We start from the raw sequence: 21,321 nt of genomic DNA, 5'->3' as shown, positions 1-21,321 counted from the left end.
AGTTTTCTAGAGGTACTTCAGAAGTTCCATAAGCATATGAGTCAAATGTGCGTGATACCAGATTCTAATCCACTTCACTGGCTTGTAGAATGGCCTAAGATTACAGAGTGAGCTCTTGTTTTTTTAATCTGTAAACATTTGCATGTATCTATCTGGGTCGAGGAGAATATCCTTAATACTAAGCAATCAAAACGAAAGTCTGAACTGAACCAAATGCTAAGACTTAGAGCGAATTGTAACTGCTGCCCATAAATCTCTGATTTCAAATGATTACATTCATCAAAACATCTCATTAATATTGAGCCCAATAATGAGCAAATGTCATAAACCTGAACCCATAAAATTCATGTTTTCTCTACTAGAATTCCATCCAAGATTTCGCCAGAAGAAAAAGATGTTCTGCTGCCCAAGGCTTGCAAGCCACTATCCTGTCCCTTCCACCGTTGCTTTGCACACACCGTGGCCCTGCCCTTCCCCCCAGGGCCTCATTTCCTACCTGGGCTCTCGAGCCCTGTAGACACAACCTCCTCCACGTTGCTGCCATTGAGGTTGGCACGGAGGATCCGGTCCAGGGTGACGTCTGACCAGAAGACGAGCTCGCGCCGGTGGTGGAAATCAAGGGCAATGGCGTTCTCCAGGTTGTTGAGCAGCAACGTGTACTCGGAGCGGTGCGGCAGCACCTGCCGGATGTCGATGCGATTGGCGAACAGTAGCACAGGCTCCGGCCCTGGGACGTGGCATAGAAATGGGGCCCCCACTGGGCTCCAGAGCTGCCCCTGACACCCATCAGCATGCACCCCCAGCTCCTCAGTGGACAAATGGGGCCCCCTGTCCCTGAGGGCATGTCCAGAGCTGCTGGGAGCAGGACTAGAAGAGTGGGAGCCTCCAAAGCATACTCTCCCACCCACCCCACCCCAGTGGAGATTTTCTTGGGGCTCAGAATGCAACTCACAGCTCCATTTTACTGAGATGAAACTCTCTCTACCTGTCAGCAAATCCCCAGGGACCGGAGCCCCTGGATGTCTCCAGGCTCAGCCCTCTGCCCAGCGAGCCGAACGCCAGTAGCCCTTACCCAGAGCCTTGCAGCTGCGCCGGTCGGGCCGGAGCTCATAGCCTGCTTCACACCAGCACTGGAAGGCCCCTTCACTGTTGGTGCAGCCCTGGCTGCAATACCCCTCCTCCGCACATTCATTCACATCTGGGAGGACCGGGCAGGGTCAGGAGATCTCCGTTCTGCCATCCTCCCACCCCAACTCCCAGGCTGACTAGTCGCTTCCCTGCCCACATACCCATCTACTCTCTAGGCCTAGTGGGAAGGCTATACAACAAGTGGTTAAGGGCTTCAAGGTCATGGAGACCTGGGCTGGAATCCCAACTCTGCTCTCACCGGCTCTGTGGCCATCAGTAAGTTACTTAACCTCTCTGGGCTTCAGTTTTCCCATCTGTGAAACAGATAGGACCATCGCCACCTGCTAGGGGGATGATGAAATGAGGTCACATCCATCAAATGTCGGACCCAGGGGAGACACAGCTGCCTGTCCGCTGCCCCTGCCCAGCTCCAAAGCAGGCCCCAGCTCACCCTGGCACATGTGCCCATCCTCGGTGAGCCGGAAGCCTGTGTGGCAGGTACACTGCACCACCCCCCGCACCATCTGGCACTTCTGGGCGCAGCCACCGTTGTTAACATTGCAGTTCTCCTCGCCCGTCCGGGGCCCTGTGCCAGCCAAGCCAGAGATGGGAGTTGAGCCCAGAATCCTCCCCCAGACAGCCAACTTGGCATTCCACCTGGACCACGAAGAACAGCTCCCGAGGCTGCAAGAATCCCTAGGGAGGATTCTCTTTGAACCACATGGGTGGGGTTCAGCCACAGACCAGGGGCCAGGCCCGCCCACTGGGGACACTCACGGCAGTTCTGCTGTGGGCTTTCATCACTGTTGTCCCCGCAGTCGTTGACCCCATTGCACAGCTTCCGCTGCCCGATGCAGCGCCCGTTCCAGCACAGGAACTGGTCTGAGGCACACTGGGGGCTTCCTAGAGAGTGGGGGAGCAGAGCAGGGCGGGAGGGAGAGGCAGGTCACAGCAGGGCAGGGCTTGGGTCAACAAAAGGATGGGAGCCTGTCATTTTCTAGGGCGAGCTGGAGACAGATGAGATTCAAGGTGGGAGGGTCGGGGTCCAGGGCAGGAAGCAGCTCAGACAGGGCTGGCTGGATGTCTGCATTTGTTCGCTCCCAGGATACCACAGTGGAATGGTGAGGGACATGGGACAAAGGAGAGAGTGCATCCATGTCCTGCACCTGGCGGCATGGCCAGGGCAGTCAGGGGGCTGTCAGCCACAGAGAACAGTCCCCGCTCACGAGGCCAGAGCAACAGGCGGGCTGTGTATGAGTCAGAACATGAGAGGCTGCTGATGTTGTGTTCCAGGCCATAAGGCTGGGCCGGTAACAGATGCACCTGGATTTGACACTGGTAACTGGGAAGGGCAGGAAAAATCCAGGCCGTGGGCAAGATCTGACGAAAGCATCCCTGTAGCCCAATGGAATGGCAGTGGTGACCCCCTCCATCCACCCCTGTCCTCCAACCCAACCACGGGTCAAGGGACCTGGGGACCCCTCCCGGGAGACTCCACCTGTGTTCTCACAGTTCTCTTCATCACTGTTGTCTGCACAGTCGTCCTCCCCATCACAGCGCCAGGACAGGCGGACGCAGCGGCCTGACCTGCAGCGGAACTGTTCGGCGGTACACATGGAAGTGGCTGCGCAAAGCAGAGGCCTCGTGAAAGGTTGGCCCCGCTGCGGCCCGAGGCTCCACCCCGCACTCCATGCCAGCATCCCCCCTCACCGTTGTTCTGAACTGTGTCTTTGTGCAAATCAGAAAAAAAGGCAACCTTTCCCCCAAGACGCCTTCCTGCTACCCGCAAGAAAACTGCCGGGACATATATACAAATCTCTAGAACTACAGAATGTGTACATCCACTGTGTGACTGGCATCCCTTTGGACATAGCGCCTCTGTGCCGTGCCCAACCTACACCACCGTCCACAACAGTCCTGTCCCATCTGTCTTCATCCATGGTGGCTTTTTTGGCTCCACGGGCCCTTTCCCTACTTCCGGCTCCGCCCTTTGGCCCTGCCCCCACTCACTGCAGTTGCGCTCATCAGATTGGTCATCACAGTCCGCATCGCCATCACAGCGCCAGCCTGCGTTGATGCACAGGCCACTGTCACACATGAACTCCCCCGAGCGGCAGGGCTGGTGGGAGGCTGGGGAAACAGGACAGACTCCTGTCGCTAGCCAGTCCCAGGACACAGGGTCCAGGGCAGACCAGAAAGCCCGGCCCCAGCACCCAGCTCCTCCGTCTCTGCCCGACAGGAAGCTGAGAATCCGGAAACTCCTCCCCTGAGCTCCTGCCCCAGCTGGCACCTGTGCCTTACCACTCCAGGAGTTCCTCGGGCCTGGCCTCCCTCCCTCCTCCTCCACCCTGCTGGCCAGACCACTCACAGCAGTCGGACTCGTCTGACCAGTCCCCGCAGTCATCATCCCCGTCGCAGTGGTAGATATCGAGGATGCAGCGGCCGTAGGCACACTGGAACTCCTCCAGGTTGCAGGGGGGCGTGGGCACTGCTGAGGCTGGAAGGCAGGCAGGGGTCGGGAGCGGCATACACTCAGGCCCGGACACAGGACAGAGGCCCTGACTCCTCCAGGGGGTGAGACGTTCAGGCAAGGAAAGCGAGTTTCATCTGGGACGGTCCCGATGGACTCCCGTGTGCGGGTGGACCGACGCGAGCCGTCCCTCCGCACCTGGGGAACGGGCTCCCACCCTAGCTCAGCCTCCGAGGTGCGGCTTCTGAAGAGCCCGCCCTCCTGGCCCACTGCGCATGCACCCTGCAGCCTGGCCCTCGCGCCCCTGGGATGCCGCCCTCTGCCCCGGCCCAGCCCACCAGCCTGGGTTCTGGGGCCACTCACGACAGCTCTCCTCGTCAGAGCCATCTTTGCAGTCGGTGTCACCGTCGCAGTACCAGTGCTCGGCGATGCAGCTTCCGTCACTGCAGCGGAATTCCTTGTCAGAGCACTTGCGCATGTCTGGGGGACGCAACGGGACAGCGATCCTGCAGGAGCCCTACAGGCCGCGCTCCTTCCATCATCCCCAACGCACCCCGCCCCCCCACCGCCCCTGAGGGTCTGACCCAGCCCCTGCCAGACATCACAGACTTGGTGCAGACTGCGGTGGGGGGAAGCCGCGGCCCTGGCGAGACTGGGCCTCGGGCTCCTGTCCCGCCCCGCGGTTCCCGGGGGGTCTGCACGGTTCTGCCCCTCAGCCTTCCTCCCGGTGCTCCAGATACCCAGGCAGTTGGGGGTGCAGCAGTGCTAGAGCGGGTGCTGCCCACTGTCCCGGAGGCCACGCCACCGCAGCCGTCCCCCCACCCCCAGAGCTCCACTCACCACACTGCTCATCACTGTTGTCACCGCAGTCATTGTCCCCGTCGCAGTGCCACAGGCTCCGGATGCAGTAGCCGTTCTGGCAGGGGAACTCGTCCTCCTCACACTCCCGGGGGGCTGCGGGCACAGAGCAGTCAGGCTGCTGCAGGCCCGACAGAAAGGCCCACAGAACAGGGCAGTTGCGCTACCCCAACATTGCCATGAGGGATCTGAAGCAGGGGGCCCTCTCTTGGGCTCATCTACCCAAGAGCTGAAGACCCTAGAGCTGACGTGGACCTGGGGCATCATTTTCTAATTGAAAATCCCTTCCCAGCAGAGCCTGATGGAGCCCGCCTGGCGCCACCGGCACTCACGGCAGTCCTGCTCGTCTGAGTCATCCTCGCAGTCGTTGTCCCCATCACATACCCAGGAGCGGCGGATGCACTTGCCATTGTCACAGTGAAAGTCAAGAGGAGAACAGGTGGGCAGCACTGAGTCCCGGTAAAAGAAGGCAACAGAGAATCAGAGTCTGGGACACTTACCGAGACAGCCTCACCTGGGCTGGAAACCCTTTGCCAACACCCCTGCCCCCACGTCTCCCCGCGTGAGCTGCAGTCCTTCCTCACAGACTCCCATGCCTGCCCCCAGCTGCTGGAGAAGCGAAGCAGAAACCACAGCTGAGAAGCCAGACTATTCGCAGGGAATGGCCACGAGGGGTTCACAGGGCAGGGCAGCCCAAGGAACCCAAAACCACTGAGAGAGCAGTAAGAAAAACATGAGCAAGAAAGAGAAGTGTATTTTTTTTTTCTTTTCCTCCTGTTAAATGATGATTAACATATCTGGGCTCAATTTCCAGTTCTAGAACTCATTACTTATCACACTGAGTGAGTCAGGTACCCTCTCTGAGCCATAGGTTCTCTGACTGTAACAATGGGGGTAATTATACTTGGCTCACAGCGGTCTTTTGAGAGAATGCACATGACAGTGCTCCATGAAAGTGAGCCATTTATCATCACAATTAGCTGACCCGGTGGGGGTTAACAAGGTCCAGGTTGTAGCTTCAATCTTATTAGACTAATTAGCCACCCTCAGACCTAGCTGCTGCAGGTGGCACCCCAGACAACTGGCTCAGCAGCGACAGGTCTAGAGATCCGAGGCAGGATGCCCTAGCCTGTTGTGCATACATTACTGAGCTAGGGGAAAGGAAGATTTAAAGAGACTATAAGATTTCTTACAAAGCTCCTATTATTAAAAAAGATATGATTATACAGAATACCAGCATAAGATACACAGAAATAATCTGCATCCACATGTAGTATGCACATTAAAAAATGCACAAATACGCAGTACAAATATACAAACATATATTCACATAAATACGGAGAGATCTATTTAAAGAGACTGCCTACAGTTTTCAAGGGTGTTTTCTTCCACACTTGTCACAGTTTATTGGTCATATCCGCATGGAAAATATAGGAAAGACAGGAGGATTGGAGCCATATATACTGTGAAGAAGCCACCCATCTGTCAATATCTGTCACCCTCACAGGAGTCCAATGTGCTGAGTCTGACACGGCCAGTGGACAGAACACTCCCTTACACCCTCATCCCTGGGTTCTCCTTCTAAGGCTTCCCGCCGCTGCCTGGGGGGTGGGGGCTGGAGGTGCCTGGTGGGGGAGGGAGGCGCTTACTACAGCCGTCCTCATCGCTGTGGTCCCCGCAGTCGTTGTCCCCGTCACACTGCCACTGCGCAGGGATGCAGGTACACTCGCCGAGGGCGCTCACTGCACACGTGAAGTGGCTCCGACCACAAGCACACTCGGGGCTGCTGGCCAGGCCTGGGCAGAGGGGAAAGGAACCAGTGAGGGCTCGGCTCCTGCCTAACCAAAGCGCATTCCAGAGAGTAAAGCAGAGGAGCCTAGTCTAGTGGTCAGGGAGCCACAGTGATACCACGGGGAGATGCAGACCATGCAATCATGCCTTCCCCCTTCCTCCAATGCACAAATGGTCAAGAAGATAATCTGTGGCTCTGGATTCATAAGCAGTCCAGGTACCCCTTCTATGATCGGGGCTTTTGGCCCAGTACCCCCAAGAGACCGGAGATAAACAATGCCACTCAGAGAGACGGTGCTCTTGGGAAAAAGGAGCAGGGGGACAGAAAGAGTGATGCAGAGAGAAACTCAGTACCCTTCCCTCCAAAGCTATGTTGAAATATGGATGCTTTTGCCTCTGGCCAGGACCAGACCCTTGGTTGTTGGCCAGGGAGGGCAAGAAATAGTGGAATTAAAATGCCGGAGCCCCTTTTGGAATAAGGAATCCATACAGGGGACCAGGAAGCAGCACAGGCTGTTGTGAGTCTCCCGATCAGAGGTTAGAACTCACCTTTGAGGAGGGTGACCAGGAGAAGCAGAGTCCCAGGGGGAGGGGACCAGGGCAGAGTGACTGGGACCAGTCAGAGCCTTCTTGTCTGTGGGACAGGCCACAGCCCGGAGGAAGGATGGCAGAAGCAGCCCCTCCCCCAGCCTCAGCAGCACGCAGCTGGGCTTCCCTATTGAGCTTGGAGCTATCTGCCTGGCCAAGTCCCATGACCGGCTGCTGTGCCCCCTCCCCAGCGTGCCCAGCAGGATGCCCTGGGATGGCGTGTGAATGGCTCAGTGCCCCTGCTCCAGCCTCAGCTGGAACAAAGGGTTCTGCCAGGGTCACTCTCCCCCCCTCCCTGCATTCATCTAACCCGCTGGGCTGCTGCAGCTGGGAAAGAAGGGGGCCACCGCTCATTGCTCATCTCTCCCCCTTGCTTTCTTCTCCCCTTCCTCCCCTTAGCTGGGCCTTGCCCTCAGGCTGGGCTGGAACAGGGAAGGAATTAAGGCCCAGAATGAAAGGGTGTACTGCTATCCCCTCCAAAAGCAAGGAGAGAGCCTTGAAGCTGTCCCTCTCCACTTGAACCCCCAAAGGTAAGTGTGAGCATAAGGCATGGATTCCTATCCTAATCTGCAGATGGATGGCTGGATGGCTGGATAGATGGCTGGATGGCTGGATAGACGGATGGATGGATGGATGGATGGATGGATGGCTGGCTGGCTGGCTGGCCGGCCAGCATTTGGGATCAGTGAACCACTGAAACTATAGGCAAAATGTACATTTCTGGAGTAAAGGACCACAAATTTCACCAGATCCTCAACTGAGACCTCGCCTTCCCCTTCCATAAGCGAAGGCAATCAGCTGCCCTAGAAAAGATGCTGGATTTCCTGTGGAAACCAAAGGAATCGTTTTGAGAGGTGCAGCATCTCTACGCTTCAGAGGAAGGCTTTACTCCAAGCCCAGGGCTCCTGCCCGTCCAGGTCTGTCTGCACGTGCAGGACAGAGGATTCTTCCCCAGGGAAGCACTGAAGACCCATCTGTCCCAGCCCCTGCCCCAGCCCCGTCCTTTTGGGCCTATTCAGAGAGCATGGAGAAGGGAATGGGCTTTTTTCACTCAGACCCTGAGCAACTTTTGTGACCAGGTCATCACAGCTATGGGTACTACTTTAAGGAACTCTGGCTGGATGAAACAGCAAAGACTAAATATTCCAAAGGACTCCATTCAATGGGCTTCCCAGCATGCAGATCCCCTTCACAGGGAGGAATGGTGAAGAGGAAAGATAAGACTAATTCAGTGGTTCTCAGTCAGGGATGGTTTGTCCCCCAGGGGGACATCTGGCAATGTGTGACATTTTTGGTTGTCATGACTGGGGGTACTTCGGGCATCTAATGGGTAGAAGCCAGGGATGCTGCTGGACATCCTACAATGTACAGGGCAGGCCCCCACAACAAAGAAATTCTCCAGCCCCAAATGTCAAGAGAGGTCGAGAACACAGCAGGGAGCAAGAATTCACGTTGGGTGAAGGGGGTGACAACACCAGAGAGGAAGAAGGGAGGTTTGGAGGAACAGGAGAGGAAAGCAGGAGAGGTGCCCTGGACCGGAGCAGACAGACTGGGCTCCCCTGACCAGCTGTGTGACCTTGTACAAGTCGCTTGGCTCCCTGAGCTTCTGCTTCCTTGTTTGTGAAAAGCCACAGGGATTGGACCAGAAGGTCAACGTGGACGAACCTAACCTCGTGCCTTGGCACACCGAAGATGTTCAGTAAATACAGGCTGGGGCCGTGGACTGTTGTGGATGCAGGGACTAAATTTTTCCCAAAGCACCAGGATTAGGAGAGCAAGAACAGCAGGATTGCGGTGCTGCTTGCAAGTTAAAAAATATTACCGAAGGTAGAGGAGCCTTCCGTCCCTGGCTGATTTTCTTTTTTTTAGGGCCCCACCTCCTGCCTTTGGCTGCACAATAAAAGAAGTCCCGATTTCCCGCAGCAGACTTCAGGAACAAAGCATTCCATCGGGTGGGCACCGAGTTAGTTGCAGGCGGCCCAAGAGTCCCGGCTTCCTGCCTGGCATAGCAGCCGTCATCAGGCAAACCCTGCGCTTGGGCTTTCCTACGGTAAACAGACACATTATACTCCAAAAAGCCAGCTCTCTGGACAACCACTGCCCCTCTGGGATCCCCGGAGGTAGAATTCTGCCTTTTCACACAAGTCCTGGCTGCGATCAGAAAGGACAGCTTTTAACCCTTTTGAACAAAACGAGGGAAGAAAGGAAACAGATGAGGGCGGGTGGCACGCTCAGCCTTCACTTTGGAAAGTGGTTAAGTTAGAGTACTCAGCTATGCTCTTGGCCTTGAAAGCTATTTGTCAGCCACGCTCTGTTCAGCCTCCAGGGGCTTGGGCCTTTTTGACCTAAAGCAATTCAACAACAGAAAAGATCTCTCCCCAAAGTGTTCCCTACCCTTGACAGGCAAGTCATCCAGTTTTGGGGGATACATGGGAATGGGCTCATAGGGTCTTCCTGGGAGGTTAACCAAAATCCCACCACTTACACCTTGCCTCCTTTGCCTCAGCCACCTACCCAATTCCTCACGGCTTTGTTTTGAAGGAAAGAAGAGCAACATCCATTTGGTGGTATACCAGATGTCTGTGGAACGTTATAGTAAAGAGCATAGGTTCTGGAGTCAGAGACTGGAGCTCAAGTCCTGATTCTACCACCAACTCTACAACTTTGAGCAAGTTGATTAAGGTCTCTGAGCCTCAGTTTCCTCATCTATAAAATGCAAATCCATGTAAACTGCTGGAGAGACTGGAGTTCAAGTCCTGGTTCTACCACCAACTCTACAACTTTGAGCAAGTTGATTAAGGTCTCTGAGCCTCAGTTTCCTCATCTATAAAATCGAATCCATGTAAATGCTTAGCACAGGACCAGCGCATGGCAAAAGCTTTATAATAATACAACCATAATATTTACTGAGGATGTACTTACCAGGTGCTCTTCAGATACTTTTCTAAGTGCTTTTCTTATGTTACATCATTGAATGCTCTCAACAACCCTGGGAGGTGACACTGCTATTATTGTCACCACTTTACAAAAGTTGAAGACACTGAGACACAGAGAGATGAAGTCTGTTGCTAGGTCACACAGGTACTAACTAAGGATTGAAGCCAGCATTCACACCCAGGCAGATTGATCCCAGAGCCTCTGCTCTTAATCACTTCATTACACTGCCTCCCAAAGAGTGGTATCGCTATTATGAGAATTTCCAAAAAGGGGAGGTCAAAAAGGGGAGTTTACAACACTGAGACTCCTGGATCCCTCTCCTTTATGCATTCTCCATTAGCAAATACACAGTGAGTTTGTGGATCTCAGGCAGTAACCTCTCCTTCTGGTTACTGCTCAGACTAAAGACCAATGTCTCTTGCCCTAAGGTAAAGTAGTGAAGCAGGGACAGTCTGGAGCCCCCAGCCCTTTGAACAAGGGCCTCTGTGTTGTGTTGGTCCAGAAAGGAACAGGGCTTCTGACAACAAATAATAATGTTTTGCAGTAACTCTTTAAAGAGTTTGCAAGCTAATTTTGCATGCACACTTTCATTCACCTTTAATCATTACAACAACCCTCATTACTTACTGCAGTCCCCACTTAATAGGTAAGGTCATCTGCTTTGGCCAAGGTCATGGGGTCAGTAGGAGAGCCAGGATGGCAGCCCCATTCTGCCCCTTAGACCAGTATTCTTCTCCTAATGCGATCTCAGAATCTGGATTTGCAACAAGCTTCCCAGAGGACACTGATGCATACTCAAGGTTAGAGAGGCACCGCTCTCTACCATCCCAGAGAATGCTCAGCTGAAGGGGGGACCACACCTGTCACTTAGAGGCCCACGGTGGACAGTGGCTGTACACAGCTACAGAGCAGCTTTTTCAAGTTGAACCAGGAATGAGAAGGCTTAAGGAGTGTCCTGTGAGTGCTGGGATCAGATGGCTACCAGAGGGGAAGGGATTACAACAGAAAGGGAGGAACCATCATCACTCATATCAAGGGTTTTTGTAACACACCAAAGCTCTCCTCTCTCCTCCTGCCCACTGTTGGCAATGATGAGGATATTAACCTCATTTAATAAGGATAAATTATGTGAAATGAAATAAACTACATCCAGGCCAACCAAGGGACAGATCCACTGATTTCAGCCCTTTGGGCAGCCTAAGCAGTCAGTGTCTCTCACTGAAAGGGTTACCCATGGAGCAAGACAAAACTCGTAACTAAAAGGAGTGGCAGCAAGGAGCCATGTGGCAATGGATTTCACCTCATCCATAAGATACCTGGAATCGGGAGAGCCCTGGGCACCTATAAACAGCCCCTGTTCCAAAGGACAGAGCTTGCTTAGAAAACATCAGAGCCAACACCAAGAAAGGTAAATGGTGGGCAGAAGGAGGCCAGGAAGTGCACCCTTTCCTGATGCTGCCCTACCTGGACCCATGAGGCCCCAGATGAACTGAAAGCCCCTGGTCTGTGCTCCAGAGGCCCTCTGTTTCTCCTCAGCATTTAGCCCGCTGTGGGATCACTGTTCACTTAACAGACCATAAGCCTCCTGGCCGTTGGAGTTGTATGACACAGAGTTTTTGCCTTGTATTCACAGTGCACGGTTCAATGCTTGGTATGTAGTAGTTGATCAATACAAGTTTGTAAAATGAAGGAATGAATGCTATATTCAGGTAGAGTCTTGTGCATGTTGGAGTCAAAGGAAAAGAGAGGCCCAGAGTATCAGAAATAAAAGTAGTGGGGTGCCTGGGTGGCTCAGTCGTTAAGCGCCTGCCTTCGGCTCAGGTCATGATCCCAGGGTCCTGGGATCGAGCCCTGCATTGGGCTCCCTGATCTGTGGAGAGCCTGCTTCTCCCTCTCCCACTCCTCCTGCTTGTGTTCCCTCTCTCGCTGTCTCTCTCTCTGTCAAATAAATAAAATCTTAAAAAAAAAAAGAAAGAAAAGTAGTTATTTCCTACCTAATCTGTACGGAAGAAAACAGGAATCTTCTTTTTAAGGGGGGTATCCTGGTCCTATCCAGTTCCAGACCACTCCCTTCTCCTTCAAGAGTTCCTTTTGCTCGCTGGATTGGCAGGCTGTGATACTGACATGCTATGATTCTACTTATTTCTGTCCCTAAATCCTTAGAGGCCAGCCTCACCTGGTGTGAAAAATCTACCAGGTGAAGTCATCTCCTAGGGGGCCGCCTCAGGGAGGGGCAGCTTCAGACACATGATTACTGGTCCCATCAAGTTCAGTCCTCTCTTGCCATTCTTAACCATGGAAAAGAAGTTCGTAATGGTCAACCTCCAAAGTTATGAGGCAGGGGAGCATAATGTTAAGAGCATGGGAACAAAACTAAGCTAGTTCCTGGCTGTCTGCCCCTGGGCATATTATTTAAATCTCTTTATACCCTAGTTGCTCATCAGGAAAATCAGGATAAGCATAGCCCCTACCTCACATGGACGTTATTAGAATTAAATTAGTTAATTCATAAAAAGCACTTAGCATAATGCCTGGCACATCCTAGGCTCTCAGTGAACAACAGCTCTTGCTATTACTATGATAGAATTTGACTCACCCAGAACCGTCTTATCCAGCCACCCCATGACTATTAAGCCCTGCTATTTCAGGGCTCAAGGTATCTAAAAACCTTACTGTGGGCCAAGCTGCAGTGCCCCCCTCCATGGGTTAAGCTGGTGGCATGAATGACCACAGGAAGAGGGGGACGAGGGTACTGTGGCAAGAGTCCTGCATCCGTGCCTTTCTGTGGAGGAGCTCCAGGCTCATAGTATCCTTTATCCTTGCCTCGTTTATCAACAAATTCCTAGGAGGCAAGTATAGAAAAGAGCATTCAGAACCTAAATCACAGAGCAATTCAGAATTGGATTAGCCTCCTCTATTGTAAAATGGGGGTAATAATAGTACTTCTCTCACAGGGTTGCTGGGCTGTTTAAATGAAATAATACATACGAAGTACACGGTAAGGAGCTATTACTGTTGTTGTTATTAATCCCCATCATCTGCACCTAGATATGTCCTCTCTCTCAACCCAGTAACGTAGCTATGATACTAGGCTGTCTCCATGCAGGTCCTCAAAAGTCTACTTACCCTGCCCAGCAGCTCAGTCAACAGATTTCACAAATCCAACAGGGCTTGAATGTGGCTGTGCTCTGCGAGGGGCTGCTCAAAATACTGCTTTCCTCTCCCCCGACCTCTCAAAACACAAGGTCCACACAGTAATACATGGCTTCACAAAAGCAACAAACCTCATCTCTCCTCCTGGGAGCTTTTTAAAGCCTCGCTCTGGGGCGCCTGGGCAGCTCAGTTGGTTAAGCCTCTGACTCTCGATTTCGGCTCAGGTCATGATCTCAGGGTTGTGAGATCGAGCCCGGTGTCGGGCTCCATGCTGGGCGTGGAGCCTGCTTGAGATTCTCTCTCTCCCTCTGCTTCTGCCCCCACCTCTAAATAAATAAATAAAGCCTTCCTCTGTCAAGAGCATGGAGAAGCTATTCTTCTTGTATCGAGAATCCATGAGAGGATGAAGACTGAAAACAGAGAGGGGAAGTCAATCTAAGACATAATATAGATAGTCCCAACCTAGATCTTTCGTTATAGCTTGGATATAAAATATTCCACACTAAGGGGCTGTATGGGTTAGAGGCTTAAAAGCTTAGGCTCTGGGTTCAAATCCTGGGCCAGTTCCTCACTAGCTGTGTGACAAACTGCTCTGAGCCTTAGTTTCTTATCTGTAAGACAGGAACCTAACAGTACCTACTTCATCAGGACACTGTGAGCAGTAAATGTGGTAATACGCCATAAATACCCCAGTGCCAGGGAGGTAGCAAAAGATTTTAAAATGTTAACTGCCCCGGAAGTAACTCTATATTATTTAGACCACATGTCCCAGTTTGTGATGTAAAAAATGGTTACCATCAATGCTTCCCAGAAGAGCAGAAATTCTTATTTGGGGGAGATGTGTATTAGAACCATTTGCTTTTACCCCCTCTCTGAACCTGTAGTTGAAATTTCTTGTTTAAACTGCCTGAGGAGTGGGAGGGTTGGGGAACTGGAGAGAGGAGGAAAGAACTCCCCTTTCTTATTTGCTAGGCTTATGGATATTATAACCTCGCGTCTGTGTTTGGTCACCAGAAGGGTGTAGTTGACCCAACAGAGAAACTATCTCTTGTCCTCATTCATGCCTAAAAGGTGGTGGCAGGCAGGCTCCCAAGGCTGAGGCCAACCAAAGGTACATTTGGAGTGCCTCTCCCACCCCCGCCCTGTAGTCCTGGCAGGAAATGGAGCTGCTGAGCGTGGAGAGGCATTTATGATCTCCAAGCTTTATTTCACGTGCTGATCAGGTGTCCTTCCCAGTATCCTACTCAGTACCTGCCTGAGCCTACACCCCGACAGGAGGAGGGTCCCTCTCCTCCAAAAAGACTCTGCCCTGAGCCCAGAGCCTCCCCACCCCAGAAAACCTCTGCTGATAAATTATGCAGCAGCACCTTTGTGTTGCTGCCTCCCAGCCAGATGGGAGGTTTGCTCCCAGTCTTTTGTCTCCGGCTTTGCTCCCAGCTCAGATCCTTGGCTCCGCACAGAGGTGAGGGGGTAGCTCCCATAGGCCAAGTCAGGGCTTGCAGCAAGTCCCAGCAAGGCTTTCCCCAGCTGGGTCTCAGGCAGAGCCCTGCCCTGCCTCACTCTGACCTGAATGAGCAGGGGAATGAGTGTTAGGGACGCTTATAGTCAATCCACTCAGCTACGGGAATGCCTAAGTGCAGTGAAAGAATGAAGTTTGCTCGGAAGGGCGTAAAGAGGTGCCCAAGGGCACCTAAGATGTTTGCTTCTTGCTAAATCAAAAATGCAGAACAGAAAATGGAGTCAACCGACCGCCAGGAAGGCCAGAGAATCAGCTCTTCTTACCGGCTGCTCTTGGTTACGGTCAACTTTCTGCAGCCCCCAAAAACATCACATCACTGGCACCAACTTAAAAGGAAGAAACAAAGAGACAACAGGGGTCAAACTTTGGGGTGGAGGAGCTGGGGGCTGGGGGTGGGGGTGAGTCATGGGCTTGAGACCCACATCAATCATCCCTGCACACTGACAGGATTCCTGATTGAAGACGGTAGTCATGAAGAAAGGCGGCGCTGCAATAGCCCAGCCCCCAAATTGGGGCAATTACTACCTTATGAGCTCTGGGGACTGACTCCTTTCCCAGGCCAGTGGGAGGGAGAGCTTGGAATTCTAAACTGTTCCAGCTACAAGAGACCTCAGCCAACACCTCTCACCCCAGGTCACGGCATCCTTAGAGTGAGATCCCTGGCCTCATCCCTGACCACAGAGCTTTTAACAAGGAAGCTCCCAGAGGAAAACCCCATCTCCCAGGACCTCTCCCAGGAGAACTAAGGTGGTGTGGGCTCCCTAGACTCATGGTATAGCTTAACAGATCTCCTTTCTGGAAGTATGGGCAGGAGGGAAACTATGCTTAGGTTTCATTAGGTTTTCAAGGTGGGGTGGGAAGAAGGGGCAAGATCTTTAAAAGAGAAAAGCAAAAAAACAGCTGAAATGAATGAAGGGCTGACCTTCCATTTTAGCGCATGACACTACAGTATAACGATTTGTTTACCTGGCTCCCATAGTCCAAAGGTAAGAACCATCTTTAATCTACTTAGGCAACCTTGCTAACAAACAGCTAACATTTATCCAAGCCTGCAGTAACGGAGTAGCCTGTGTTGAATGGTTTGAATATACTATTATCTCATTTAATTTTTAGAATATTCTCACATGATAATTTATTACTATTCCAGCTCTCCCCTCATTTACAGATAAGAATCCTGAAGTTCAGGGAGATTAAGTGTTTTGCACAGGGTCACAAGAAATGCCCAAGCCAAGATTCAAACCCAGGGATGCCTGTGCTGCTTAATCACCAAGCTATATACGTGGTGGTTAAGATTAGTACTTGGCAAATGTGTGTTTGCTGAATGAATGAACAAATGAATGGGTGCAGCGCCCAACTTAGGGAATGCTCCTGAGTGTATCTGGGAGAAAGAACCTGACCCTGTCAGCTCTAAGCTGGATAGAGAGCAGCAAGCACAGGCATTCATCAGAGCTATTTATAGGGCCAAACTCGGGCCCTGCCAACCAGCCAGTCCAGCCAGCCAGTCCTTAGGAAGTCTTTCCTGGGACACAGAATCCCACCATGCTGAGAAGGGGAGAAGGACTTCCCCTGCTGAAGATGAGATGGTAATCCAGACACAGTCTGGGGCCCAGATGCTCCATGCCTAGGCAACTATGGCAAAACTTGTGGTTAGGCTTCATCAAGGAATGTAGAGATTGTGGCTGGAACAGGCTCTAACAGACTTACTCAACCAAGGGCATGGAACTGTCTCATAATTATGAGATGTGCCCAATCATTAAAAAAAGACAAGTCTTCTTCTTAAAGTAGTCCCTGAAATTCCCTATCCAGGAAGCCCCTGGTATTGACCTCCTCTTCAAAGGAGAAGCAACATAGCCAATCCTTCCTATTTTTCCTCTTCTTAGGGATCAAGATTATCAGCGAATCAGTAGAAAGAGTGAACAAAGACCTATAAAATACCCTGTCCTCTGTGACCTTCTGTGTTCTTTGCCGGCCCAGAAGATGGACATGCCCAACGTGTTCTGTATCAGACATAGCCAGACTGGTTCCCTTGCACCTGTCATTCTTAATACCATGTGCCAGTCCCAAAGATGTTATCTGATATTCAAGAGGGGACAGAAGAGGAAATCCAAAATCAGTGACAAGCCAAGCATCTTTCACAAGTCCAACAAGATCAGGGACAAGGTCAATCAAGCACCATGACAACAGCCAGATGGAAAGGAGATCAGTCTCAGCTCTACTCTTTTGCACTCAACCTCAGAAACAGCCTTCTATCTACTTAAGCACCTGGGCAGAATTTTCAACTTTTTGCTTATCTGGAAGAGATCTCCAAGACAAACATAGTTTCTACTCTTCCAATGGTGGCCTCACCTCAACCCTCAGGAGAAAGATACCCAGGGCTGTCAACAGCAATCAAGTTTCCTAACAAAATCTTTAAGGTTGGAGTGTTATGTAGGTTCAGGCCAAACACATAGGATCTAGGAAAAACCCACAGGACTAGCAGCATCCAACTAAGCACCTTAAACCTTAGTGTATTGCATCCATACTATAAAACACTGTCTTCTTGGGTTAGGGACCTTCTTGGTGATATTTCTGGTTGAGCAATTGCTCAGTCTCATTGGTGAACCATGAATCTGTCCTTTCCCCCCACCCCCCAGACCTCCAAGGATGGTTCAGTATCAGGTTAGGGGAAGTTTAGATCTTCCTGCCCCTGAGTGTCCTTACACACGCACACAGAAAGTCTCCCATGCTCAGAAGTATCTATTAAACTTTTTGTCCTCAGGGCACCTGGGTGGCTCAGTGGGTTAAGGGTCTGCCTTCAGCTCAGGTCATGATCTCAGGGTCCTGGGATAGGCCAACCAAGGGCTCCCTGCTCAGCACGGAGCCTGCTTCTCCCTCTGCCTCTGCTCCTCCCCCTGCTTGTGCTCTCTCTCAAATAAATAAATAAAATCTTTAAAAAAAAAATAAAGTTTTTATCCTTAAAAAGAACCCAAAAGAGGGGCGCCTGGGTGGCTCAGTCAGTTAAGCGGCTGCCTTCGGCTCGGGTCATGATCCCAGGGTCCTGGGATCGAGTCCCACATCGGGCTCCCTGCTCAGCGGAGAGCCTGCTTCTCCCTCTCCCTGCCTCTCTGCCTGCTTGTGCTTCTCTCTATCTCTCTGTCAAATAAATAAATAAAAAATCTTAAAAAAAAAAAAAAGAACCCAAAAGAGTTATCAAGAAGCCCCCCATCCTTTCTCTGTGAAGCATTAAATATACACAACTTGCTGCCTCCATTCTCAGTGCAGATGTAGTATATGCAGTTTTGACAGCTCTGGAGCATTAAAATCCTCTTGGCCAGTCTCAGCCCGGAACCTTCCGGCTCCCCTTTCCCTAGGGCAGAAGGCGACAATCTCCTCTCTGGTTTTGTTGGTATCCGTTTTAGCCTTTTTTTTTTTTTCCCTTTTTTCCCAGTGCCGTGCCATTTCCCTTGATCTTTTTCAAAACTTCCTCCAGGGGGCCGAGAGGAAAGTTCCATCCCCTTCTCTTGCAGCCCGAAGGGGGAAACCCCCCAAAAAGCATAGCTGTCCCTTTAAGGGGCCCATGTGGTGGGAAGAGCAGCTACATTCCTACCCCAGTAGGGCCGCTGTCCCGACACGCCAAAGAGGCTACAAATAACCTTCTAGGAGAGAGCCCGGGAGGGGGAGAGCACAGTGCGAGGAGGAACGTGGCTCGGCCAGGCTACTACGCCGAGAGGAAGAGCGGAGAGAAAGAGCTCAGTCGGCGTTAGAGAGGGCATGGAAAAAGTCGTTTAAAACCCACGGGTAGTTTAAATAACAGACACGAGAACTCTGTTCTGGATTTGGGAGGTAAACCAATCTTTAAAACGAGTGCCCAGGCATCTCCACGCCCTGCCAGGCAAGTTCCGAAATCTGCACTATTTCCACACGAGCTCCCTCACGCTAAAGAAAGAACCGGTGCAAGCCAGGCCCAGGGTCTAGAGACCCCTCCGTTCCGAACCCCACCCCCTCCTCCGGGCTGCGAGAATGAGAAGATTCGGATCTCACGCCACCACCACCACCCCCCCGGCTGAATCGGGTTGGGGTTCAGAGATCAAAGTTCTTTGATCTTTGGGCACAAACTAGAGGAAGCTGCTAAATCACGGGGTACACCCTCGGTGCTAGGCGACTGTGGAGAAACAGATTCCACTGGAGCCCTAATCACACACAACAGTTGCGTACGGGCACCAAACAAGTTATTAATAAGGAGCAGATGAAGCAGCAGTTCTGCTGCCATCCGTCCAGCTCCCCCGAGGGTCACCGCGCGGACCCGGAGGCTGCCTTCTGATGTTCGGCGATACCCGCCCCCCCGCCCCACTACTCCGCGTAGGACGGATCTGCGGGAGCCTTCCAGCAGTTTCTTCCCTGTGTCCCTCCTCTGCTCCTTTTCCAACCCGGTCTCCCCCCCCCCCCCCCGCACCGGGAAGGATCCAGGGCAGGAAGCTGATTGGTCGCAGCCAAGAGAGGGAACCCAAAACACCACTAAGGGGTGATGCTGCGAGCAAGCAGTACCCAAAGACCCTCGGTGGGAGCAAGGTCTGGAGTCCGAGGAACTGTTCCCCGAGTAGGGGAATCCCCAGAACACAAGCATTCCGATTCCACTGGAGCCCCGCTCCGGGAATCCGCTCGAGACCCCCGGTCCCTGCAAAGAGGACTTTTTACAATTTATGGTTTAGCGACCATCCTTCCCCGCCTCCCTTTCTTCGCACACATTCATTCGTACCAAGGACACAGAGACCCTGTCTTAACCTGAAAGGGAAGCAGCCCCCAGTTCTTCAAAGAGCGGCGAGGGAAGGCGAGCGGGCGCCTCGGATCTTCCCTGAGCCCGGCCCAGATCCGAGCCGGGGAGCTCCTCCACGGCCGCCTCTCTCAGGCTGGAAGAGCTGGGGGAGCTCCTGCTCCTCTCCTCTGCACGCACGCTCAGGGCTACTGCTTGGAGTGAGGGCGCGGGGTCTCAGGCCCCAGCCCGCGCCGCCCGCTTTTCGGGAGGTGAGTCGTGCTGCGGCCGGACCCACGAACAAACTTTCCCGGCGGGCCGGGCGGCGCGGGCACGGCGGCGCCGCTTACCGTGTGCGCAGAGCAGGGCGCCAAGCAGCAGCGCGCCCCACGGCCGCCTCATGGTGCCGCGGCCGCCGCCGGCGCTCCCTGTCGGCCGGGGGGTCCCGCCGGCTCCCGCGGGACGGCGCGGCGGAGGGAGTCGGCGCAGGGTCCCGGAGGGGAAGCGTCCCGGTCCGCGGCGGCCGGCGCGTCCCGCAAGTCGCCGTCCGGCCGCTGCTGCCTCCAGTGCTGCCGGAGCCGAAGCCGCCCCGCCAGGGGACCGGGAGGGGGGTGTCCCGGGCCAGGCCGCCCCGCCCCCCGCGCCGCAGCCCCCGCCACCGCCACCGCGCCTGGTCCCGCCCCCAGCGCCGGGCCGGCCCCTTCCCGCCCTCGGCCCCCGCCCCCCGGTCCCCGGCCCCCACCCGCCAGCGCCTCTTGCACTGGCCCCGTTCTGCAGGCCGCCCCCACATTCCGAGTCCTCGAGAGAGCCCCCCTCCGTGTCCCCATTACTACTGCTCAAATGTCCCTAACTTAAAACATTATCCCAGCGGCAACTCTCTCGATCCCTCTCACTCTGTGCCAGAGAGGAGCACCCTGGCTGACCCAAGTCGCGGGGACGTGACCCCGGCCCCCCTACCAGCCCAAGTCCAGACTTTATTGATGTCTCAGAATACGCAAGGCTTGCTAATGCATAATCCTCCTAGGTCTTTATTAACATCAAACAAGGGACATCAGGGGGCCTGGAGTGCTGTATCTTAACTAGCATTCTCACTGTCAAAATTCCTTTTCTGAGATTTTCTTCTTGCTCCACCCCCACCCCGGTCTAGGCAGCGTTGTTCTAGGGCTAAATAATTCCACGACCTCCCCTTTTCATTTACTCATTTCCTGAGGTGGTTGTCTGGGTCCTGTCGCCCCAGCTCAGACGTCCAGAATTGATCCAGACATAGTTCCTCCTTGCTGTCTTTGTAAATCAGCGTTGTTAGCCTTTTCACCTTCTTTGACTTTCTGATCCTGGCAAGGAAGGAAGGGGGTAAGGAAGTAAGTCTTTACTTGTAGCTGCACTTTCCCAGAGACCGGAGCCTCCTCTAGGCTTCTGTCTGTAGGGCCTTAACAGCAGTATTTAACTTTCCGGTTACTGCAGAAAATTATAAACTCCTCGCTTGTCTTAGCTTCGTGGCCTATGCTCTCCCCAGAGTGTATTCATAATATGAGTTAATTTTGTTTTTTGGTTGAATCTTGTCTTGTTACTTTTGTCCAAGCCCCCAGCTTCCTTAGGGTCCTATTATCAGCTTTCCCTCCAAGCTGGTATGCTGACATTCCCTGGCTTTGGATCTTCTGCAATCTCATTAAACCGCTTTTCTCTTAGTAGTAAATAGAGTCAGGAAGACCCAAATACTCCACGTCAGCTGAGGGGAGAGCAATTTGGTATAGTGCAAAGTGGATATTAGGAGATTTCTCCAATGGCGAGGTTGACATTTCATCCTTGCTTGTTTTCAATGTTGCAAAGGCTTTCACTTCATATTATCATTTTTGGCCAAAGCTAACATGAACTTTGCAACAGCAACAACAACAACAACAACAAAAAGTGAAGTGTTAACTCCTTTAGCCAGTACTTCTCTATACTGTTCTGCCTGAAATTTTTACACAGATGAAATGTGGTTGAACCAGCATCACCATGGTAACTAATACGGAGGCATTTTCTCTGTGTGTAGTTCTTCTTGCTGACTGAAGGCGGCAGTCGAGTCAGGTCAGGATTACGTGATCGTACTGCTAGGAAAGACAGTCGACCTTGATGACCTCGGTCACCTTAGCCTAAAATCCAAGGAGA

At 52.7% G+C, this 21,321-nt stretch overlaps 1 protein-coding gene across 3 annotated transcripts in view; it reads right to left on the bottom strand.

Annotated features, from left to right (window-relative positions):
• Positions 1-19,766, bottom strand: part of LRP4 (LDL receptor related protein 4) — a 49,920-nt gene extending 30,154 nt beyond the window's left edge. Inside the window, exons 1-12 of one of the 3 annotated variants that reach the window (XM_036104949.2) lie at positions 19,524-19,766; positions 6,106-6,252; positions 4,789-4,905; positions 4,439-4,552; positions 3,962-4,078; positions 3,497-3,625; positions 3,139-3,258; positions 2,627-2,752; positions 1,906-2,031; positions 1,580-1,714; positions 1,073-1,198; positions 497-727 (exon numbers count right to left, since the gene is read on the bottom strand). In XM_036104949.2, the coding sequence (XP_035960842.1) occupies positions 497-727; positions 1,073-1,198; positions 1,580-1,714; positions 1,906-2,031; positions 2,627-2,752; positions 3,139-3,258; positions 3,497-3,625; positions 3,962-4,078; positions 4,439-4,552; positions 4,789-4,905; positions 6,106-6,252; positions 19,524-19,575 (1,540 nt within the window). In that variant the 5' untranslated portion in view covers positions 19,576-19,766. Of the gene's footprint in view, positions 1-496; positions 728-1,072; positions 1,199-1,579; positions 1,715-1,905; positions 2,032-2,626; positions 2,753-3,138; positions 3,626-3,961; positions 4,079-4,438; positions 5,750-6,105; positions 6,253-19,523 lie in introns of those variants that run through there. The other 2 variants (XM_078058075.1, XM_078058072.1) reach the window with 2 other exon arrangements.
• Between the last annotated feature and the right edge of the window lie 1,555 nt (positions 19,767-21,321).

Source organism: Halichoerus grypus, chromosome 11 (assembly GCF_964656455.1).
Source record: "Halichoerus grypus chromosome 11, mHalGry1.hap1.1, whole genome shotgun sequence".
NCBI lineage: Eukaryota > Metazoa > Chordata > Mammalia > Carnivora > Phocidae > Halichoerus > Halichoerus grypus.
The sequence above is the reverse complement of the archived record's forward strand: the minus strand, read 5'-3'. Positions and strand labels throughout refer to the sequence as shown.